Raw genomic sequence first — 25,939 nt, 5'->3', positions numbered from 1 at the left:
TTACAATTTGAACCCTCTGCCCATGCAACAGGGCTCCTCACATCTGATCCTGCAAGGAGAGACACTTACAGTAGGGGAGCATTTCTCAGCTGGCTGCCAGCTCCATTCCAATTAAGGCAGTTGTGATGTCTGTCAGCAAGGCAGATAATGCACAGTACATCACACCAGCTGCCCACGGGAGCTCCTGTTGACTCTGCTCTGAAAAATGTGGGGATTCTGAAGTCTTCTGAAGTGGTGGCTTAAGATGGAAAAGGGGCCCAGCAGTGCTCCCATTTGCTGGTGTGACTGTGGCCATACTGGCTTCACTGACATCCACAGTCCTGCTGAGTTGCTAATATGATAAAAAGCATTTTCCGCATATTCCTTACAAAAAAACCCCAAACAAACAAACAAAAAACCCTCAGAGAATCATTTGATAAAGAGTTATAATTCCTTTAGAATTCTTGAAGCCAGCCTATTTTACATTGAAAAAAAAAAAAAAGGCACTGAGTATTTTCCTTGCATAGGTTTCAATGAATATAATGTTTTCTTCTGGAAATCTCTAGATACAGCAATACATACATATTTTTTTTTCCATTCTGTATCCTCCAGAGAATCCTCTGTGCCACAGAGTGAGGATATTTGGGCCTATTTCATGAAGCTGAGTCTATGACCTACTAGATTACTTCTTAAAGAAAAGCCATCATACCCTTTATTTAAAACAACACAGCATTCTCTTGGTTACTTGTATTACTCAAACCGTTGGAAAGCTTTAGCTACTCACTCACTAAGTTTTACCCTGATCATATTTTTCCAGTAAAACTTCAAGCATTATGTAGTTCAAGAGACATCTTTCACAGTGGCTGCCTGAAAATTAGTCTGACTTCTTCTTATTTCCACTTGATTCCATTGGAATGTAACTAAATGTTAAAAATGAGCACAAGACTTGGTGACGCTAATTCCCCCACTGCATTTCTCCATGAGACTCTGGAGTCCTGTTTCTCTTGACCCAATTTGTGGTCCTATCCATCTGATTTATAGAGCAAGCTGTAGCAAGAAGTGAAAAGGAATTCTAAATCAGCATTTGTTTGTCAGACTTCAATACGAAGTGCAAAATATGGTATATTAAAGCAAGATTGCAAGCTTTCCTCCTATTCCTTCGAGAACATACCTCCTTGTGAAGGATTTTAAGGTACAGCAGAGGCAATGCAGTAAGTGATGATGCATTTTCAAATACTCAGCTGCTGTGTACATGTGCACTATCAGCCAGGGAAAAGTTTGGGGCAGGTTCAAACATGCAGAAAAAAATCCAGTTTACAGCTTAATTGTGCTGTGAACTAGTGCTCTCAGCTTGGATCAGTGGCGCTGAGAGGAGTGTTTTTAAGCCTCAAACCTTACTTCAGGGATTTGCAATTATCACGCGAACTGTCCACTTACTCCCCTGCCCTGTAAGATGATGCCTTTTCCAGGTGACATTAAAGATTCTCATTGCTGCTGCTCAGCTTCCTTTTCCATCCCCATCTTTAAGGCCTTTCAGAGGATTCATGCCGCCTGCCGTAAGGTGCTCATAACACCAGTGAATTAGTTAGATTTATGGGAAATCTTCCTAGGGCAAATTCTTCCTAGCTGCAATTACTGAGCATACCTGAGATAAAGGGATGGAAGAGGGAGGAATTCTCTTTCCACATAAAATTTAGTTTATTTGGTTATTTTCATTATCAAAGCAGGCAATAATATTTTCAAAAGAAGCAAAGTGGCTCATCTTATTTATCTATGAACAGGCACAAAGCTGCAAGAAGTGAAGGAAATGAGGCTTCCTGCTCTAGAGAGTATACAAAATGATGTTCTAGGAGGCATTTGTTGAGGCAATGAAGCACTCAGGAACACATACCAGTTTCAGCAGAATTAATGAAGTATCTAAATGACTGGAGAAGATTTTTTTTCCCTAAGGCATTTCAGGATATGCTGCTGCCTCTGGACTTGGAGACTTAAAGCATAGCCCTATGCAGCCACCCCTCCTTTGGGATTTGTCCCAGAGAAACCCAAGGCATGCACAACATACTGCAAGGGTTGGGAGCAGCAAGCTTCTGCAAAGCTGCTTTGGACCACTCCTTTTACTAGCTTCTGTCCAGGATGGCACTTGCGAAGCCATAACTCTGTGCCCCCAGCTCATGCAGACATGGGAATGGAGTGCACAGTGTCAGGAGACAGGAGCAGGTTGCAGGGTTAAGCCTTTGAAGCACAGACCTCTGGCTCTCCTCATCCCTCAGACTCTGAACTGAGCAGCCAAAGTGCTGCCCACACAAAGCCTCACCCAAATCAAGCCTGACTTTGAAAAGAACACACTTTAGTGTGTTTAGATGCTGCAAGGTGAGCATTAGCATGCATTGAATTATGGAGGCTAATGTACTGGCTTCACAAAGAGATGTTGTTACTCTACTAAATGGAGCAGCTGATGAGGAATAACCCCTTAAATTGTGTTAACACCTGATCCATTTAATGTCTGCTTTGAGTGGGATGTTATGGTTGAATTATAAGCTCCTCAGTGGAGGAGATGGGAAGGGAAATGCTGACACCCTCCTACATCAGCAATGCTGAATGACTTTGCTGTGAAAGGTACCATGATTTCACATTTGTGGTGTGCGCTAAATAGGAAGTAATTTGTTGTCACTGATAAAAGCCCCATTTATTGGTGCAAAAGTTATCCGTCTTTCTTGGACATGCTTTAGGAGCATTTAAAATTAACAGAAATGCTGGCATCTGACCTTAATACATACTAAGTAGCCAAGATTATAAATGCAAATCCATGACCACAACTGCACTTTTAGATATAAAATAACACATTGAAGCACTGTAAATGTGGCTTTTTCCTAAAAAATAACACAATTATGGCAGGTAAAGATGCCACCAGGAGACACTGACCTGAAGGTAACACTTTACTGATGCTGCCATTTAGAACACAAGAAAATTCCATCATCAACAGCATGTTTATGATAAACTACCAGGATATTTAGCAAATCTGATCCTGGCTTTTCCCTCACTTGGCCCAGGTTCCCCCAGATTCCACACCCTGGTTACTGTAGGGGCTTACACTGGGCCCATGGGGCTACCTGAATGCTGTTCTGCCCCACACAGAAATTAAAAGGTCCTGGGGAGGCTCTCCAGCTTAGCAGTGCTTGTTGTGAGGTCTTTTTCTGAGCTCACTGCTGTGTCTATACTCATGACTTTTCACACGCATTACTGACTGTCGTGTCAGTTTTTCTAATGGTAGTGCCAGTCCTATTACCTAAAATGGATTTTTCCTTAATTTTCATATATACACATTCATATACATACCTATATATATTTCAAACATGTAGGTATATACATATAAAAGATTTCTGCCCTTAAGATGTTCTCACGAAACTCAACTATAAAGACAGACAGAATCAAAGCATTACTTGTAATAAATATGGTCAAATTGGGCCCCTGTAGCAAATGTATGCTTGCTTTTGCCTCAGTCAGTATTTAACTCCAGGCTCAATAAATCCCGATGTGCTCCTCCATTCAAGACAACTGCTGTTTAGTATTTCATGACCGAGTTAACCAGTGAACCCCAAAGAAACCTGCTACTTGGTGCTCTGTGGACAGCAGGGTCCCCCCGCTGGCTTTGTCCCTTTCCTCCTCCCTACTGATTACTCTGGCCTCTACTTGCCTCTACTGCCAGACTCCATCCAAGGAGGGCATGGAGCTGCAAAAGGCATGTGCTTCCTTCTTTTGCTAGCTGAGCAAACACAAGTCAAACATAAAAGCCTATATCTGGGATCATGCTACCACTACATTTTCAGTTTAGGAATTACATCCCAAGGGTTTGTGCAACATTTAGACATGCTTTGAGCTTTCTGCAGAACGCCCTGTGACCCCAGACACTGCCAGCAGTGAGACCCAGGGTGGAGGTTGGCTTTAACTCCTGCACTTGCAATACACAACCTCTCTTTCAGAGACTTCTAACATCGAGATCAGAGCTTTTGTAGATTAGGCTAATTTCTTATTACACGTTGATCCTTTTGAACCCAGGTGCCTCAAGGGATGTTTCAGATTGCAGCATTTTCTCTCAGTGACAAAGACCTGTGCTTCACTTCCTGTGTGTGCCTGTGCCTGAACAAGCTGAGAGTAGACAGTAATAAGCAGCTTTATGATTTATTTTGGAGTGATGGTCTGAACGTGTAAGCCTGCAGGGATAGCAGAATTGTTTCAAATACATATATATAGTTACAGTTATATATAATTTTTATATATATATATATGTTACTGCTTCAATTTCAGCATTTAGAAACCCTAGATGCACAGGGGAAAGAAAACCCAAACAAGTAAAAAGGAAAGCTCAATTAAATCTGTGTGCATCTATAGCTCTGGCTTCCCTCCTGATCTCCAGATGAAATAAAACAGATGTGAGGGGAAATGAGTGGAGCAGCCAAAGTAAACGGTGCAACCTGGTCAAAGGGAACTTAATTCTCCCCCACCAGACCTCCAGCCTCTCCCTGCACCAAAGCAGCTGAAAGGATGTAAACATTTGGCCATTTACACCCAACTGCAGCTTTCTGGGTTTCACTTCCACTCCACCCCCATATCACTGTTCCTCTTTCTTTCATCTGCTCCTTATTCCCCTCCTCGTAACAACTATGAAAACACACACACAAACACACCGCAAAATATGGGTTGAATTTACAAAAGCATGATTTGCAGACTGATGTACTCTGAGCAGTGAAATGCTACCCAAGTGCTAGAAATCTACAGTGAGTCATTCGGAAGATATTTTTTAGACTGATTTGATATTAGCCAGCATTTTATGCAGTGTGGTTTTAAGATAATGCCATTAATGTTACCCAGACGAGTCATCAAAACTATTTCCCGTGTCCAACTCTCCACCATTTTACAAGCTTTTCCATCACACAGTATGGAATCTCCCTTAGGTCAGTTTAGGGCAGCTGTCCTGGCTCTGTCCCTTCCCAGCTTCTCGTGTCCCCCAGCCCCTCACTGGCAAGACAGCACAAGAAGATGGAATTTGAAGTGTCCTTAGCTCTGTGCAGCGCTGCTCAACAACAGCTAAACATCACTGCCTTACCCACATTGATTTTCTTCTAAAGCCTCAACATGGCATCATACCAGACACCATGAGGGAAATAAACTCTGTCCCAGTTGAAACCAGGACAATTAACAAGTAGACATAGCAGAAAATTGCACTCATGGTACTACAGAAGCAAGCCACGCTTCAGAAGTAGCTCACAATTCAATGGCCTCCTCCCAGGAAGCGTGGCCCCCTTGGCCCCACTGTGCCTGACACAGCCTCCGTCTGCTCTTCACATGCTTGCATACTTCAGGTTCATTAAATAGCCCGTTGCCATGGTGCTGCTCAATTAAAGCCAGGGGAAGCCCACATGAACCATTTGTTGAAGACAGCATTATGAATACCCCACAAAATAAACTTAAAACCAACATGAATTTGCAGATCTTCATTTTCCCTCATGAATATGCATAACTAATACACCAAATGCCAATCCTGCCCTCCTCTATTTCCTTTCTGCCTCCTCCGTCTGCCCCTTTTGGAATTAAGCTCTTATCTCCCATGTAGTGAATAGGGCTCCGTTATGGGTAGGGCTGCAGAATTTTAATGAATTGCAAAATATAGTTAATTATGGTGAAAAAAAAGGCATCTTCTGCACTTTTTCATGTAAATCAGTCAAACTAATTGGTGTTCAGTATTTTTTTAAATGCAAGCAGCCCTAGGAGGAAAGGAAAAAAAAAGCTACTTGGCAATTCAGCACTGGAATTGTGACAGAAAAAGGAACAGAGGAGGCACTTCTGACACAGCACTTAATCCAGCTTCCAACATGAATACTTCCCAACTCCAGCCTAGAGCTGTGAGAAAGTTTTGGAAGTCTGTTCTCATTAACAGAATGTATTATTATTAATAATTAATAATAATTTATTTTAGTTTTAAACTTTTCACTGGTTGGAGCTTCTGACTCCCAGGAATAAATATCAATACCAGATCAAGACCTATCACACGACAGACACTACACATGTCTTCCCACAGCCAATGCATGTCCTGGCCAGTCCACTCAGCAGCTGGCCCTAGAAGTTGTGCTGGTCTGCATGGAGGCCCTGTGATAGGAGCACATACCCACATGGGACTACAGACTATAGCATATTCAGTGATGCTTTACCAGCATCTGAGTCTAGAATTTGCAAGAAGAGAAATCAGCTGCTCTGCTTGAAACCCTGTTTATAGAGAAGATGGGCAAACTGCACTGATTTCAACAGCACTAAAAATGGCAAATTTCATGAGATTCTGTGCCCTTCAAAAGTGGTGTAACAGCTAGACTGGTAACCTAACTACTGCATCTGCACCCTGCTCTGAGCTGCCCAAATCAGCACCCGGCTGTGTTAGCAGGTACTTTGGTCCCTGTTGCTGCAGATGGGATACATGCAGACCACTCAAGTGCTAAAATCAGACCACTCTGTCAGCTGCTGTAAAAGAATTGGATTTCTTGAAAGTTACAGTTTACCCTGGAGAGTATCTGAGTAGTTTACTATCATGAAACAATACAGTAACAGCAATAATAGCATCTACTGAAATTATTACCTAAAGCATACAGTTATGTATTTGGACTATTCTTTCTAATTAATATTCCATCCCTACATAGCAACTGACCACTATGTGAGAAGCACTCATGCTCACTTGCTAAAGTGTAGCATGGAAGCACCAGCACATGTTGATTGCCTTTCAAATCTGTGTTGGATGTGTTCCATTGGAACCAACCGAGGGCAAACTCTGCCAGGTGGAGCAAGACTTCATGCCCCAAGGACTGCCAAAGCCAAACCCACCCATCAAAATCAAAGCAGTGCGCAGAAGGTGATGGCAGTATTTTGTTCTCTGATAACCCAGTGGTACGCTCACTACATTGCTCCTGTACTCGGCACATACATTCAGTGTCATAATTGGCACACAGAAAAAGCTGTATTCTCCATCATCTTTCCCCCTAACATAGTACAGCACTGAAATGGCCTCTACAAGACTGTGATGGTTTAACACATACTGTACTAAATTCTCAGGCCTCAGTGGGGATTAGGAGGTTTTGCTTGGGTGCTATGCTAACACGAGAAGACAGGAGATGCCCACAAGGAGAAGAGGCTTCTGAAGGGAGTAGCAGCTTCCTCACGGGGAGATAAGGAATCTAACTAAAAGGGCTTGGAATCTATCCTAGAAATTCTCTTCCTCTCCCCTACCCAACAAAGCACTAAAATTGGCTTGTAATAGTATTCCTGTAACTCCTCATCAAAGAAATGACAAGTGAAAACATCTAAATTGTCTCCAAGTTCCATATTTACAGCAAATATCAACACAGTGAACTTCATAACAGTAATACAAGGTAAGAACAAGGAAGTCTTCTGCCTTGCTTCACAGATGGGATAATTGAGATTATTCTGATGGATCTTAATGCTTAGATATTATTAGAAATCTAAATTAAAAAATAATTTCCTCTGATGGAAGAATGATAAATGCTGAATGTAATTTTTTCAAAGCAACAGTTCAAAGCAATGCAAACTGCAGCTGATCCTCGCCAACATGAAGAAAGCATGCCTGAGAGATATGGGAGCTTCTTTGAGAAGCTGGTTTATTTGAAACATGAAACGCTTCTTAGGAAAGCACCAATGACAGTTTGTTAAGGAGCAGTCTTAAGTCACTCGGTAAGTTGGGCAGAGGACAAACTTTGCTGTGGGTCACCTGCAGGTAACCTGAAGGGCTGAAAGAGCTGATTGCTTTTGAAAGCACTAATGAGGAAACACCCATATTACATGTTTGCAGGAAAGCCTGTCTGCTCCTATGGAACACTGGTGTCCTGTGAGCAACTTTGAAAGGTTAGGCAAGGTTCAGCATCACAGTTTTTAACTAATGGGGAGAACCTCTGCTAACTTCTGTTTCATTTTATTAATCATGACTCAAGTTTGGAAATACCTTTATGGTGTACCTTTCCATCACCAACCTCTCAGCCATACGAGAACAGGTTTGCTGAGGATGTGCTATATCCTACCTCCAGGCACTGATAAAAATTAAGGCTATTTTAAGTGCTTTGCAGAAAAGACCGGAGTTAAGCACCTCCCCTGCTAAGCAGGCCCAGGAAACAACAGAATCAGCGAACTGAGTGTTTGTTTTTACAGGTGCTTTGTATCTCTCTTTTTATAATAAATGTGATCTGTGACCAGCTTAGATGCAAGAATTTGACACAGCCATCAGAAATTGCCAAAAGAATTAGTAGGATCAACTTTGCCTTCCATTTCCCTCTTTGCTTCTGTTTATAGGGTGCCTAATAAAATACAATGACCACTGCTGTCCACAAAAGGGTGATGCATATCAAATACCCTAAGTTCATGCTCTGACTGCTGTTATTTCCAATCCAAACTATGTAATTCATAAGCTGTACTTCGAACAAGAACCGGGACAACTCTAAACAGCACAAGGAGATAAAGCCTGCTTCAGTAAGTACACCGTGCATTTAACAACTTGCATTGCACATGAATTAATGAGCCCTGCTGTTGAAGGTTAAATTAGTTTACATTCAAGTACTGCTCAGTTTGCATTACACAATCAAATCTGTCAGGTACAAAATCCAAAATGCTGCATCACCAATTGCAGTGCATTTGATTTTAAAATGATATGAAATTTCAGGCTCGACTTTTCCAGCCCTGCAATAAGTCACAGTGCTGGCAGGGACTATTGTACGGGTCTGTCTGTTGCGAGTACTGCCTCACAGCCTTGAGCTTCCTTGTGCAAGGAACAATTAGAATGAAAGTATTGTTGATTAAAGAGAACAGAAAGGAAAATCAATTTCTTAGCTATACCATAACCTCCAGAGAAACACAGGACCTTCAACTGGAATTAACTCCTCACCCTGGGGTACCTGTCAAACAGCCCAAGGTCCTCATCCAAACACAAGACAAGAGCTCATCCAATATCTGCAGTTTCTGCCCAGCCACCAGGGCAGCTAGCTTTCAGGCAATGGGCGAGCTGAGGAGCGGCACCAAGCAAACTGGGGTAGTGTGCTGAGCACATACAAAACATCCTACAAACACCAAGTAGTATTACCATTACCACAGGCAGAACTAGGTAAGAAAAGGCACATCATAAGCACATTTTAGAGAATGAACTCTGAATAGTAATTAGTGAATTCAGTTAATATTATCAAACTTCATCCCTATTTATCTAGGTGAGGAATGATTTTCTTCACCTTTTTTTTGCTGTTAACACAATTTCTATGCCATTGTGTACTCTCAACTGTCCAAAATATTACTAATCATTGTGCATGATACGCCGAAATCACACAGAATTAATGGCTTTGAATGGCATTTTAAAGATATAATTCACTCACTTCTACTTCCTATCACAACATTTTTTCTTAAACTCTTCAGCCTGGTGAATTTCTTGCTCTGATCGTTATTTATCAGAATCTCAATTCTATATCTATGCTGACATGTGCCCTTCCATCTGTTCCTTCTAGTACAGACAGCACATTAGCACATTATAAACTCAGTATCTCCTGTTAAATATACATATGTTAAACCTACACATAGAATAGCCACTGTACAGCACTCTTTTCATCCGTACCATATTTAAATTTGTTTTTGTTCCTTTAATTGCTGGCAAATTCACCATTGCCTCAAGGAAGCTGTCAGGCAGTGAAATCTCCTGAACTGGAGGTAACTTTGCTTAACACTCAGGGGATGTCTACCTCAAATACTTCTATATTTCAAAACAAGGTAAGAAGAAACTTGAAACCAATGGGATTATTATTATTAAACAATAAAAGGTAATGGCACAACATCCTCCTCCTCAAACAGTCCAGAAGATACCCCATGGTCCTGCAAATTGGAAAGCTGCAATTATTCTTCTAATCCGCAGTTCTCAAGGAAAACAGCTTAAATCTTTTCAAGATGATCAGCAATTCTTGCAGAAGAAAGGTGATTCCCACCAAACATGTCCTTTCGTTTTCTCAGGCCAGTGCTCCTTATATATCACAATATCCACTGCTGCTTTCTACTCCAGAAACAAAGGCAGCCATCTTTTCAAGGAACAGCTTATCATTTACCTCAATCAGGTTTTCAACAACTGATCCTCACTCTGTGAAGAATGATAATCTTTAATTCTTTATGAATGCAGACTGGTTTTGCTTATAGCTTTATGTCCAACTTCCTTTTTTTCTTAAGCTTTCAGTTACACTGAAGTGATACGTATTTGATAAAGCTCTGGCTGAATTATCAAAAAACCCCCAACCCATTTTGCTGTGCAACTGACAGCTGGTGTCCTAAACCAGCACCTCACTAATGTCAGCAGGACAGCCTTTGGTGCTGGGCATCTCACACCTCCCACCGCTGCTGGACAGAATTGGCATTTCTGTATTCTGAGTATTTGCCACAGTAGCACCAAAGAAAGGTGTTGTTAATCTGCATGTGACGTGTCAGGAAATAACGCTACAGAAAGCTTTGTCCTTGGGAACACCAGGAGCTCGTCCGCAAGATGGATACCATGACTTAGTTCTCATTTGTCTTGTGGATCTGCTCTGACTGTTTCTCCACCTCTGCCACATAATCGTCCTTTGCTTCTGCTCAGCTTACCCAAATACTGCAGGGCAGCCTTGCTCAAGCTGAATACTGAGAAAGCTGCTCATCTCTAAATAAATGTTTTCTGGTTTTTTGTTTTTTGTTTTTTTTTGTTTTTTTTTTGGAGTAGTCTCTGCTGGAGACTACTTTGGAATAAGAATAATAATAACCATAAGTTCTGGTGATGAGAAGGCACTACAAACCAATTCAGCCTTTCTCAGGGATGGTGAGAGACCAACTATTTTTGTCTGCATTAGCAAAGTGGTGATTAGACAGCCTGCTCTATTTACAATTAACTGCATTTACCATTTGACAGTACTATCTTCAACCTGTGAATGTGCTTTAGCTGAGGCTTTGTATTCATGCTTCCCCCATTTTTACACCGGTTTATTCTGTTCAATACACAAAAAGGTGCCTCACATACCAGAGTTGTCTGCCCGGGGAGTCCCATCTGAGTCAGGCCTCCCTCACTCAAAACAAAAAACAAACAAATGAAAAAAAACAACAACAACAAAAAAGAAGGAAGGAAATAAGGAAATCCCCACGTTAACAAACCTGTACATTGTTCTGAAGCATTTCTTTTTCCTGGGACAAACAATGGGTATATTCTACACAATAAGTTCAAGGTTTCAATTCCAACGCATCCTGAACCTATTCCACAGGACAATGCCAAATTGAAAGGCCTGAAAACCCGGAAGAACCGAGTGTATGCACACACTAAAAGCTGCATGCAGACAACACATGCTGCTGTTGCACCCTTCATATTTCCTGCTGCTGCCAGAAGCAGAGGTACCAAAACACCACAAGGAAACTTGTTTTCACAAGGTCTCTTAATGCACATCTGTAGGTTCAGAAGCAATGGAGAATTCTAAAGCGTGGTCCCACTCTGGTCATGTTCAGCAAACTGACCTCACAGAACTTTGGCAGTTCATTCATCAGAACTACAGCTTTTTTTCCAACTTGAAAAGTCTTTTTGTTCCCTTATTTATTTCTTTATTTTAATGGCTAACCTTTTTGCCTCCTTTGTAAGCCAGATTTCTGCCCTTGTTTCATCTCCACTTCTCTGACTCCTTACCTTTGCCATTAATCTGTAACAGACAAACTCACCAAATATCAGCAACACCCAGAACTTAATTACAGCAGACTACAATTTTCTTTCTTTCATGAATATATGCCCCAGACTCCCAGTGTCACTGAAAACAACTCTGTTCTGGATAAAGGCTATTCAAAAACCAAATACAGTTCGAACTGTAACCATTTTATTTGGAGCCCTGGCTTCTATTTCCTAAGTCTTTTTTTAATACTCAGAGACACGTTTAGAAACAAGTGGCAAAACAGAATCACAGACATGCCCTCCGTGGATTCCAAATTTTCCAATATTCAGTATTATGAAGCAACATCTCATGTACAAGTAGCCCCCAGTGAAAGTGGGATTACAGTGGATGTCTTGATGTCTCATACTAGTTATTCAGGAAAGCAGCACATCTTCACAGAGCCCTTTTCCAGTGTGTACAGTAACATTCTGACAATGTCAATCACAGCCACACACTGTTTAACTATGAGGAGGCCTGCAGCTGTATTCTGAAGGCTTTCTAACAATAGTCCCTTGCCTATGAAGTGCTAAACAGGCTCTCTTGCATCTGAAGCATTAATAATTCAGAGTTGTTCAGTTCTAAACCACAACATGTGACTTACAGCTGTCAAGCTAGAGACATCATCTCTCAATTAACAATATACAACAATATATTGTATAACAAAATACAACAATATAATTATTTACAATTTAATGATGTATACAATAAAATGAACAACAAGAAAACCTAAGGAAAGCGTAGGTGATATTCAAATAAGTGTTCCTGCTGAACACTTAATTTTTATTTTCCAGAAGTGCTGGGAATCCACAGTTCTCAGCACAGTGAGGCCTTTCTGAAATTGTCATTAGCTTTCAGAAAGCAATCATCAATCACACAACTCATCCAAGATCACAGATGAGGCTGCTTTGCAATGACAAGAAAATCTCTACTCTAAAAAATGCAGATGAGAGACTTATTTTCTTCCAAAGCTCTTAACACCAGTAATACTTATTACTCTGCTGGTTAAGCAAATAGAGTAATGAACACTAAAATCTTCTCTGCTTTGGGCTACAGATCTATATACAGCCTCTAACAGAGACAACACAATGTAGTGGTTGGAAAGGGTCAGCAAAGGCAAAGAGAGCTTACTTGCTCTTAATTATGGCAGTAGGGAATTTGACAGTTCTTACTGTGCAGCCTGGAGAATGGGAATGATCACCACATTTTTGTTCAACAAACTGCTGAATGTAACTGGGAGAGCAAAGCTGAGCGCACAGGCACAAATGGAACAAGTTGTTCTGTGGGAAGCAGAACTCAGCCTGCTTTCCTGTGGCTTTGTGTTTTGTGGCTGGATTGATTCCTCTGCAAGAAGGCACAAGGTCTGAGTGAAGCTTTCCTTGCAGATTGGTTGCTCAGAGCCCTCTTTCTCATTCTTACCCCTTATTGCAGGTTCTTTGAGATGGGCACAGCCCATTCTGTGCCCTTCCTGGCAGTTGGGAACTCGCACTGTCTGAATACTTATTATCCTTAAACTTGCAAGGTTTCAGTATTTTTTTAGACTACAGCACTGGCTGAGACAACTGGCAGGTTCAAATGCTATTTGAGGAGGTGACCTGAGAGTTCTGCCAACCTGTGTCAGCACTGACAAATGGGCAGGCAACTTCCGACACTGGGCCTGCATGTGGATTTACAAGGCAGACAAATTGGTGCTGGGGTCATTCTCAGGCATCAGTAACTACACAAACAAGCTGACAGAAGAGCTCAAAAGGAAGTTTATTGAATCACAGAATGACTCGGGTTGGAAGGAAAGATCATCAAGCTCCAACCTCCCTGCCATGGGCTGGTTGTTCCCCACCAGCACAGGTGGTTCAGGGTCATGGCCTTGAGCACCTCCAGAGATGGGGCATCCACAACTTCTCTAGGCAGCCTGTTCTGATGCTTCACCACCCTCCAAGTAAATAACTTCCTTCTAATATCTAACCTAAATCTCCACTCCTTTAGTTTAATGCCACTCCCTCTTAATCCTATCACTATCTGCCCACAGTAGAAGTCAGTCCCACTCCTGTGTACATGTTCCCTTCAAGTACCGGAAGACCACAACGAGGTCTCCCCAGTGCATTCTCTCCTCCTGGCTGAACAAGTCCAGCTCCATCAGCCTTTCTTCACAGGAGAGGTACTCCAGCCCTCTGAATGGGCCCTCTGTGGCCTCCTTGCCCACTACAACACTCTTTCTGTACTGGGGGCCCCAGGCTTGCACACAGTACCCCAGATGGGGCTCTACATCCTCTCCACAGGGCTGCTCTCATGGAGTTCTTCCCTCAGTCTGTAACTGTGTCTGGTATTGTCCCATCCAAGGTGCAGCACGTTTCTTGACTCTATTTCAAATTTGGGCATATGCTTCAAAGATGCCCCTGTCCTACACCCCAGCTGATAGAAAAGATGTCTGAGCTTCTACCATGTGACCACTGAGGGAACAGCACTTTGCTCAGTGAACTTTCTCTCCTATTCTTGCTGCAGCAGTTTCCTCTCTTTCTAGACTCTTTCCATTGTTGTTAAAAAAACAGTGTGAATAAGCTTCCATTATACATGAAAAATATCTATTTCCTAAAAGCAATTTCACATTTTCTGCAGTGGCAAGAGGGAAACAAACAAACAAACCCAACCACATAATCCTTTAGCTATAAGAGCTACTCACATGCTTAAGGCTAAAAACTTCAAATTTGAGGAGAGTGTGAAACTTCAAAGAAAACAATGAGCTGAAACCTGCATGTTTAAAGATCCCCCCAGAATTTACATAGCACAACATTACTGTGGAATGTGCTCTGCATAGTGAAGGCCAACAGAATGATGTGAACTGTTGTGTGGACTCCTGCCCTTCTTAAATGGAATCCTGAAACAATAAACACGTCTAAAAACTCCTGAGAGGTCTGAAAGAGTTAAAGCTCACAGACAGAAAATCGCTCTCAGATCTGCACCCCTGTAAAGGTCATCCTTTAAAAGGACAAAGTGAAGTCACATCAGCTATCTGGCATAACAGAACACACAACGATCTAACTCCTGTTTGCAGACTAAAAATAACCATCACCATTTATTAAAGTGCCTTAAGGTCAGTTACAGTGGGTCTCACACTGGGTGTGCAGAGGTGGCTGTTAATTAAAGGGTATTCCCCAGAGCAAATCCCAGCCCCCAGCTTTTCTTCAGAGACTGGGGAAGTTACTCCCCATGAATCTTTGTGCAAAGGACAACTCTGAGTCAGGACCTGTCTGACACTGTGTGTACTAAGGTTGGGAGGGTGTGTTCGAAGCCCCAGGCGCCTTACAGTAGGGGATCCTACTGCCCAGAGTGTGCCCCTCAGGTGGGAACAGAACATCACAGGTGACAGAGATTTTGTGGGTGGCCATCAATTTATCCTCTCTGACAGCAATCAAGAAAAAATCCAGTTAATAGGAATGTCTCAGGTAACCACACTCCTGACAGAGTTGTTAGGGACACGTGCATCTGCCTCATCAGTTGCTTTTTGAATCTGCTGCCTTCAGTTAGTACCAATCAAAACTATATGTATGCTCAAACATACTCACAGAGCACATTAAAGCTGATACGCTTCTGAAAGCTACCAGATAAAATGGAAGCCTGTTCAAGATGCTGTAGATATTTCATCTAGTTTCTACCACATATAGCAGTCTGTATAAAGCCATGATAATGAGCAGCATCCAAAACGAAAGCCTGAGCTGCTGTCAAATACTGTGGACTTGCAGGTGACAGAGTTTTGTGAAGAGTACAGGAATGGGTTGGAGGGTCTGGGAGGAACAAGGGAAACAATAGTCCTCTTCTGTATCTTGTCTCCAGGACAGATGCTGATACCTTCTGCTTAGTGCTGGACTGGAAAGGGAAAATATAGAATATTTGAATTCTCAGTATTTCTGGTTCTGTATGGAACTAATGCCATCCTCCCCTTCAGGAGCTGCCTTCTCCGATCTCCCTTATAGGATTTACAAAATGGAATTTAACTGAAGTAATACAACTTTTAACTGCAATGACCAAGGGTTTAATCCAAACCCAAGTCCACAGACTAAGTGTGAATGCGCTAAATCGCCCATTTGCTCCCTCTGACCCTCAGCTCACCCAAACTTGTGTTATTATCCCTGTGGCCATTTGATGTGACTAGGATGTTCTGCAATATCCCAGAGGGATGTTTTGGTGCGATGTTGAGACTGACACAGATTCTGGCCCTCCAAAGAAGAACCAGACCTCCAGATCCTCCACAAATTGCTTTCATCCCACTTGTGTCTCCCACATCCCCACACTCACCCCACAACAAACACATGGCCCACCTCACTGCCACTAACACTGCATGCTGCCATCCACTGTCACCCAGCTGCCATGGGCAAAATTAGATATCTTACCGCTAGCAGGGACTGGCAGAGGGGCAGGGATAAGAGAAAAATGAGAGCAGGAAATAGCTGAAAAGCAGCCTGAATTTTCTGGTGTTTCCTCTCATACTCTACCATTTGTCCACTGAACATGCTGGGGATGAGGCATTCTCAGGGACTCAGACAATCATGCTAATAGGAACCAGATCAGACTTCCTCTTTTTAGACCACTTCCCTACCCCTTATAGGATTTGCTTGAACTCATAACCAAAAGCACCCACATACAAAAGACTGTACTGGCTTAATCGAAGCAGTGCAAGAGACCTACAGTTTTAACCCTGTGAGCAACAACTCCCAGGAAGAACACGTTGCCCTGCAGTCTCTGCCCCCATTTATGCTCTCTGTGCATCCCTTTCAGGCACTTCCTCCAGGAGGCTTTCCTCAAAAATCAGATTTGCCACATGTGGTAACAAGTCTGAATAGTCCAAAAGCTTCTGGAAGTTCAGAATGAGAGAAATTTCCCACACAGATAAAATGGGCTATGGGAAAGCATAGAGAACAAGAACTTGAGCACCTAATGCTTTGCTGGGAGCAGGCTGGAAGGCAGGCAGTCTGGGCAGCTTTGGCCTCGTTGAAGAATAAAGAAAAAAAATAAAATGACGGCCTTTACTAGAATTCATGCGTTCAATAGAAACGCTTTCTGCATCCTTATTATTTGTTCACTACCCACCATTATACCTCCTCATGCAGGATAAAGCAGTTTCTTTCCATCCTTGGCCCTTCTAGCCAATTTTTAATTTCATTAAAAATGCACACCCCTTCAGCTTTTCTTCCTGAGTTTTATCTGTAACAATTTCTACTTTGCACTGTTCAGAATTCTTATTTTCTTACTTTTGAAGTTTTTAGGTGCTTTTCTTTTACTGCTGCACCGAGCTCTTTTATTAGACAGATAATCCCATTTCCTGCACCTGCACTCATGACTTTCTGGCATTAGCCATTATATTTAGGGGCTACATACAAACCTCATATTTCAAAAAGCAATTATTCCAGTCTTCAAAATAGATTCAGTCCATTTAGTTTTGTTTGTTTCAGAAGCAGCAATTCATTATATTTTGTTTGGATTATTAGCTCATACATCACATTACCACCCCAAAGGATATTTAAGTCTGGTAACCTGTGTGTGATTTCTTAATATACAAAGTTTTTGTAAACGATTAGCAAAACCAGATGGAAAAAAACAACAACCAACCAACCAAACAAACAAACAAAAATTAACTGAAGTAATCTTTCTAGTAAGAAAATATAATATTGCTTTGTATGGTTCATAAACATTCTGAAGGAAGTCCAAATCTGACCTCTAAGAGATGAAGTGATTCATTTCAAACACCTCCGTTAAGATTTCACTATTGTGCTGCAGGACTCAAAATTACCCTCAAGACGAGAACTTTATGCAACAAAACTCTTTAATATTAAACGTATATTCAAGTCACTGGCACAACTGTCAGCTTCACCAACGGGTTCAAAGCGCCTGCAGCTCGCCATGGCACTCATTGTATGATTTCATCCAGATCCAATCATACAGTCTAAGAAAACCAAATCTAAAGCTTTCCGTTTACCATTCTGAAATCCATTTTTTATTATTACATTCTCTTATTTCAAATGCCACATCAAATATGGCTCAGCATCATTTTACTGCAGCAAAGTACAAATATTTCATTATATTATCCAATAATTATATTTGTCTGCCGGTTTGCTCCCACAAACTTGTCACTCTAAAAAACTCCACTGTAAGCAGCTTCTCTCATAGATACTGAAAGGAACAAACAAGCTGAAACACCACTGAGCCTTTCTGATGATGTCTGCGAGGCTGAGATGTGTGAAGACATATGGCAGCACTCAAAACATGACATGCTTCCTATTAGAAGGCTGTGCTTTGGGTATTTGTCGCTGGCTACTCAAAGCTGTGTTCAACTTTGACTATCACTTCAACTCGTTTCAATTAGTTACAAGACATACTTTCCTAACTGTGGAAAACTCCTCACCCAGAAAGAGTATTTTCCATATTAGAATTACCAATAAATTAGTGTAAATTTCCTTTTCCCAAATGCTTCAAATAATAGAATGTATGCATCTACTTTCATTTTTATTTTTTTTCACCATCACTTTAAAAGAACATAGAGGTGTAGGCCTCTATGTAGTTGTCTTCAGATGTAACTGAACTATGTAAGACTGAGGACACATTGTGGCTGCTTCAAAACAGTTCAGTCCTGCTATTATACCTCTTCCTGGGATTAGTTGTGCACACTGCCACCGGCCTGGGAAGCAGAAATACATTTGCAAGGGCACGCTGGGCGCTCATGTAGTAAAAAGCAGACATCCCGTATGCTCCTGACTAAAATGCTGAGTGCCTCTGTGCTGAAACACCACGCTGAAATGACGGCTTCAGGTAAAAAGAAAATGGAGCAGGATACATGATAGTGCTCACTACTGGCCTTGTCAAAAGAGCCCCTTTGCTGTCCACGGGAAAGGGCGATCCAGGGAGACAGCCTTCACTATCCAGATCTCAGTTATGCAATCTCCGTTATGCAATAGAGGAAGGTGGCTTCTTCTCCGGTAATTACAAGAGTTTCACTACAGGAGGCTTACTCCAGTCTCTGCATCTCATATTTTGAGCATATTCTTCACTCACATATGCATATAATTATATAAAAAGTGAGCAGCCCATGGAATTATTTACATTCCTAAAGTTAGGGCCATACATACTGATTCTGGGCTTGAAAATGGTTGTACATGCCGGGTCTTGTTTGCTTACAACATTGCTTCGTCAACATTCCCTTAGATTTCTCCTGGAGAAAACACTGATGCCAGCTTAGTTTCTTCACGTGAAGTAGCACCATCTTATTCACTCTCTCTCCTTTTCCTCTTTGTTATTGGTGTTAATGTAACAGCAAGGCTACCCACTTCTGGAGAGAACTGGTGGTCTCTTGGGTGATTATTTTGCATAATGTTGTTCATGCATGACATCTGGGACTGGGAATACTCAGCTTCAAGTAGATCCATTCCCACGTATCCACAATGAGGCACAGGCTCATTTCAGATGAATGAAAAAGGCAAGAGAAATAAATGCATTATTTCATTAAAAATGCAGACAGTACCAAGAAGAAAGGCAGATTGTAGGCGTCACCGAATAGTACGTAGTAAATAAACCGTATTTGTAAAGCTAGACACCAGTGTAAGCCTGAGGTGTTGAGGGGTATAGACAACAAAGGCCTCAATGGCTTCAGGCCATATGGAACTCCAGTCTCCACGTGGCATCTTCAGCACTGAAGTCAACAGCTGAAGGCTGATTTACACACTGAAACATATTTATGTGTACAAAGGTATACAGGGCCTATTCTGAGCCTAAGCACTCCTGTCTATGAATTCAAGCGAGACCTTGAGAGCACTAAAAACAGGAAGTTAGGCATTTAAGACTGGTGTCTTTATTTTAATCGGTAAAAGCAAGCAAGTAAAGACACACAAAGCTGAAGTGCCCCAGTGAAGAGATGGGATCTCCCTCACAAGACATGCAGGACTTAGTCTTACAGAGCCCTAAATATATCAAACAAAGGCCCTGACTTCAACAGATGATCATCCAGATTACCCCCTTGAACTTCAAATTGTTTGCTGTTCTCCAGTAACCTTTCTCTTCTGGCAAGCAGTGGCAGGAAATTGCAAAAGAACAATCAAAATTAAAATGCACACCCCTAAAAATAGTCTTTTAGTAATACATGATGGAAAATCTTCTTAGTTGCCACAGAGTGTTATCCCTATTAATCCAGATAGAACAATGGTTATTACAAACTATGCCACAGTGCCCTATGGCCAAAGAAATGACTTCCTATTCTTTGCTGTGATTTCCTCTCAAGTCTATTTGATGGCCTCGTACCTATACAGGACTGAATCGAGTTAGGATTCTGTCTTTGCACCTAACTCAGTTATCTTTAAATGGACTCAGACTAGGCTGATTTTCAGAAACAAAACATTTCACTGGGAGTATGAAAAATAAGTAAAATGGTATGAATGGAGTAGCCAGAATTCATACAAATAACAGAGGGTGAAAATCAGAGTGTACGGTGGTTTATAGAATTCTGTCCATACTTTCTGGCATTGGCTGAGGTTGGTCTGTTTGCAAACCTCCATGTCACAAAAGAGGTAAGAAGATAAAAATTAGGAGTGATAGGAATGAGGCAATTTCCTTCCCCAGCAGATGGCTTTTTCACAGTCAGTATCAGCAAACAGGTAAGACTAAGACTTTTACATGAGATGGGAAGATTTTTGTGGGAATTCTGACAACAGATATGAATATATAGTATGAGTTTGCCCAACATTCAGGCTTTCTCTCTAAAACCCAAAGGTGGGCCCTCACCCCAGAGCCAGCCCCAGGGGCACCTGAGGTCCTGCCCTGTCCCCAGCATCAGTCCCCCACTAACAGAAACCTCTGAGGGCACCTGGTCTGGTGTTTCTTGGGTCTCATTAAGCAGATGGTTGCTGGAAACAGACTTTTTGCTTTTACAGGAAAGTGGCAGTTAACTTCAGCAGCATAAACACGAATCCAATTGTGACAGCCAGGGTAGATCACAAGACAAGTCTGGACAGTTGTCAGCTTTGTTCTCTCACACTGCTTTTTGCTGCTCGTGCCTACCCTACAGCACTTGCTTTTGGCCAGTGACCAATCAATCATTAGAAGACCATTCCTCTATCCTATAAAATGATCATAAATCTCTGCTTTTCTTTCCTATTACGTAAGCTTACCAAACCACCTCCAAAACCAAACATGATTGTACCTCAGAAATGAGATCAAAAGCAAATACCATCATCACGTTACTAATGATCATTACTAGATGACATGCATATCACTTACAAGTATTAAAGCAATGAATGAAAGGTGGTAGGATAATAATACGATCAGTTATTTCAAATAATATTTTTTATTTTTATGGTGACTAAATCTTGATTAATTCAACTAGTAGACATAAATCAATGGTAGTTGTTTTCTAGCTTAAAAAAAATCAATTAACATCAAAACAAACAGGCTAACTTAGCAGTGTCAGAAACTTCCTCTCCTCTGTCGTCACCTACAAAGGAACATTTCTGGTCAATAACCATAACAACTTTGATTTTTCAAATGCATGTATTTTGGTTAGCATCTCGTTTCACAACGACAACAACTATTAAGAGTCCCACGTTTCTCCCAGGAAGGTGAGAAGCCACAGTATTCCTGCAATGATGGAGCAGTCCCACTGTACAGCCAAAGGAAAGGCCTCCAATGCTCAACCCCCCTCACTTCCAGATGCCACCCAAAGGATCCCAAGCACTTTCAGGTCAGCTGTGAGCACAGCGTTTCTTAAAATAACATTCTTTTCAAAATATGCTTTCCTATATGGTGAAATGTTTTGGCTCAGCTCTAGATGGAAACAGTAGCTCTCCCATCCCTCTCCCGTAATTGGCTGAGGTCACAACCGTGACTCAATACGTGATTTTGATGTATTAAGACTAATTTCCCCCAATGAGCAAAACAAAACACATTCAATGGCCCATCCGGGCAAATAATTTCTGCAAATGCTTGCAAGACAAATAGCACTGCACACTCTGAGGCACAACACATGAATAATAAATGGACATTTCAGCATTCTATGTTTTCTAGCACATAATAAAATATGCCAGATTTACATAAAACGATTCAGATTTGTCTTATATTAAAATGTTTCATTTTGGGTTAGTTGCAGTAGCATGCCACATGATTTCTGCCTCTATTGAAGTCTTGACATTGGTTTTAATACTAAAAAGTCATTGCTTGATCCTAATTAATATTATTTAATTGTATCTTGCATCACTATATTTAACAAAAAAAAAAAAAAAGAAAAGAAATCTGTAGACAGCAAAAGTACACAGATTTCAACCAGGGATGATGTATACCTCAGTTAGGATTAGATCACAACACTAACATGCGCTCTCCATAAAACAACGCTACTGTGATGGCTTCTCAGCAGGACTGGACTAGAGCAAGTCCCCTGGTGCTGGTTCATAGACTGACTTCTGCTTTGGTAGGAGCCTTAAAGCCATGGCAGAACCAAATCCAGATCTCCCAAACTCCCTTTCTTTATAAAATGTAAGGGTATGTGATGAGGCACTCCTGCACATCCCCAGGACTGGAGCTCCCACATCTTGCCTGCAGCTCTGAACTCATTCCTACTACCCAGCATCCCACCGGGGATGTGAAATGGTCAGAAAGAAGGAAGGAGAATGCACTTCTAGCTTCAAAGCAGCAGTGGTTTGCAGAAACCTCCAGCCAGCAGAGGATTCTGACAGACTTCAGATGCCCCAGCCCACTATTAGAATACATTTCTTCTTAATTGCCTGGGATCTACAGCCTTCACTGCAAGGAATGCTTTCTAGTGAAGCATCTCCATTTCCATGCAGCCTTCTAGATAACACTATATCCCAGTGCACTGCTGTATGCTACACTGCTCTGCAGAGAGGGCTACCACTGATTTTGACCTTTCTTGGTAACAAAGGAATCCCCCCAACAGACAGCCAGTGCTTTGTTTCAGCTTTGATTGAAAAGTCAGTGGGCAAATGTAACAACAGTGAAAAGCTCAGGGCTTAAAAGAATTTGCTAAGGACTACATATGGTAGAAATCTGTCAGTTCCTTAAGAAGAGAGAGCATTAAATCGCCACTTGATTTTTGTTTACACTTCCCAGAGTGCAATGACTGATGTATCTTTTTTTGCTTTAATCCGAGACATGACAAAATCTGTTATCTGATATTTTTATACAGCATACGTTGAACATGTACACATATAATTTCTACGAAATTAAAAAACACACAGAAGACCAGAGAGAGAAAGATTATACTTAGTCTTTGAATGAGCTGGATACTTTCAAGCATTGGCATGAGTTGTTTCATTGCATATGGGTTATGAATAATACCATAACTTATCTCAGAGCTGGGAATTCTGCATTTATATCTGGAAGCAAAGAGATGTCTGATTTTTAGCAGGGGAGAAGAAAAACAGCCCATGAATCCAATAAGCATGAACATGACAAACGGTGTAACTGATAAAGTAATGTGAGATGATAGTTTATCTGAAGACAGGAGCAGAGCAGGAAGTAAAGATATAAACAGCCTATTTGCTTTTTCCTTGCTCCTTCTCTTTTTTAAGACTTTAAACACTTCCATTTGGAGTTTCATTAATTCTGTCTTTCCTTTCCTAAATTATATGCATTTTTGCAAGACACGTTTTTCTTAGGTCAGCTGGTTTTAAGTACAATTATGTGGCATAAAGTAGCCCTCAAAGAAGGTACAATGTGGGATTTCATATTTATTATCAGTTGCAGTTCACATCTGCTCTATTAATCAAAAAGGGGGATGGAAAAGATACTAATGTTCACTGCTAGTTCTTCAAAATCAACTGGAGACTTCACTTGATCTGTTTGTGCATTACAGTAATTTTTACCTATAGTAAATTGTAACGTGGTAATTCTATTGATATGTGAATCAAGCCAGAAATGGGGAAGACTAGAAATCAGGTGATGTGTAAGGTGCTAGACTCAGCCTGCTCTGGAAGGCGGGGGCTGCATCCAGCAGCAGGCACAAGGAGGCTCTTCCAGGAGGCTGGAAGATTCCAACACACCTATTGCTCATAAAACAAATACTAGAATTCTGTTTCACTCTTTGTCTACACAGCCTACACACTCTACTAACAGCACTTTAAAATCCAGATTTAATCAGCTTTTCAGTGCCAGTTTTTTTTTGTGTGTTAATAACACAACTAAAAGAAAAACTCAAGAAGAAGAAAAAAACAACTACACATGCTTGATGATACATGCAAAAACCTCAGATATTTAGCAACTTCATGATGCTTTGGAAATATCACTAAAATTATGATCAAAGGAATTTATATTATTCCAAGTACTTAAGGCCGAACAATCTCAGGGCCATAATCAATACTCTATTTAATCTTTCACCCTTGGAATACATTATTGCTAAGCATCTCAATCTGATGGGAGTTACACTTACTTAAAGATGATATTCTCATAAAAAAGAATTAGAAGTAACAGAAAGCACTACTTCCAACTTAGAAGAAGAGATATGAAGAATTCAGTTTTATTCTTCTAACTAGTAATTCTGTTTTGAAGGTATTTTTTAAGTGTACATAGAAAGTTGGTATGCAGCTCATTGTAATGAGACTGTTCTGATTTTCCTTTTGTACAGCAGACAAAGGAACAGAATTTCCAATAAATAGCTACTTATAATTTAATCTAGCTATTTTCTGTTGTTTGTGTTTATAGAGCACAATTACACAGACAGATATATCTAATATTTATAAAGTAAATTAACATTCTATTTGATAACATATAAAGGCAGATAAATAATGAATTACCCTTTTCATCAGTCTAACCACATAATGTCTATTTCACCATAATACCAAGTACCACATCACCCTAGTTGCTGCAATCCCCCACAGCAAGTTAAAGGAGTGCGATACAAAGGATCCCTAAACCACAGCTACAGAGCCTACAGAACATAAAAGACAATCCAGATTTAATAGGAGCACTAATTACCAGTTAGGTTATGGATTTACCACTTGTTGATGAGAGGTAAAGGAGGGCTGTAGCAATCATAGTAACAAGTAACAATAAGAGCAAATAAGAAATCAAACCACGACTCCCTCTCAAAGCCATGGTCCCAAGAAATCCAACATCCTGATAAGCCATTCCTCCTCCCATTTTAACTGAGCAGATGATTATTTTTCTTCCTGATCATCCCACCCAGAAAGGCTGTCTTTAACCTTCCAGTTCTTTTAGAAAAAGGGCTCCATCACTCTCTAATGGTGAAGTAGACTCATGTGCAAACACATCTGACTACAAATGCACTGTTGAAAGCATTCTTCCACACTGACAAGAAAACACGCCTACTTTAAATGAAAATCAGTCTCTGCTTAATCTGTTGGCTGCAGCTCATTTGGAGTGGCACTGCTGTAAGAGCTCATAGAGCTGTGCTGAAGCCGTAACATCTCAGAGCTGTGCCCTTAGCTTTGAAAGCCTGCAGATCCATGGGGACAAGCAGATGACAAAGGCAGACAGAGGTTAATCATGCATCTGACAATCTTAGTGGTGCTTCTGGTGTATCATGTTTTCAATGGGCATAGCTGATACATCCGGGAATGCTTTCTGCTCTGATTAAAGTTCTGTGTGGTTCAGTTACTGCACAGATTCATTTTGTCTTCTCATCTGTTTACATCTACACCATAAAAGCCGTTCAACCATGGAGATACTCCTCCAGCACAATTTCACAAGTCTCCAAAACAGAACTTGACTCTTGTAAACTGTGGGACTCAGGAGCCTCTCATTGGGACTCCAGGCCACAGGACAGTGAATTGAATGCTATGGGACATCAGCCAGGAACTATAGAGACTTCCAGGGAAATAATTCTGTCTCATGAGAATTCAGCTGACACATGACAATATCTGACTTCCTTTGTTGCCACACCTACCTCAGGGTTCTCTCAGGGCTCAGGAAGTCTAAGTACCATCATATGGCTTCAGCTCTGCCATCAGACCTGGTGGTAAAATGCATTCAACTCTAAAGTCACTTACTTGATTAAAGTTCTGAAGTTTATCAATCAAATTGCTGATGAGTGGGTCTAGTCCTCTGACTTTCAGTTCTGGATTATTACTTTGTGCCTTCAGTCCACTGGAAACAATTCTGCTGGTATAACTGAAAAAAAGCAGAAAACATCACCGATTAGAACTATATCCATCAGAAGTAAAAATCACATGAAAGACAACCTCCAAAATAAATATTCTGGAGATGGCAATAGAAAATAGTAATAC

At 41.1% G+C, this 25,939-nt stretch overlaps 1 protein-coding gene across 12 annotated transcripts in view; it reads right to left on the bottom strand.

The window, feature by feature from the left end:
* Positions 1-25,939, bottom strand: part of LOC107317829 (glypican-5-like) — a 364,600-nt gene that overhangs the window by 146,763 nt on the left and 191,898 nt on the right. For all 12 annotated transcript variants that reach the window (XM_085512501.1, XM_085512502.1, XM_085512504.1 and 9 more), the window contains one exon: positions 25,703-25,823. In XM_085512501.1, coding sequence (XP_085368627.1) covers positions 25,703-25,823 — 121 coding nt within the window. The remainder of the gene's footprint in view (positions 1-25,702; positions 25,824-25,939) is intronic.

The sequence above is a fragment of the Coturnix japonica genome, chromosome 12 (assembly GCF_054131305.1).
Source record: "Coturnix japonica strain WE chromosome 12, WE-NBRP24, whole genome shotgun sequence".
Classification (NCBI taxonomy): Eukaryota; Metazoa; Chordata; class Aves; order Galliformes; family Phasianidae; genus Coturnix; species Coturnix japonica.
Note: the sequence above shows the minus strand (reverse complement) of the source record. Positions and strands in the feature narration are given on the sequence as shown.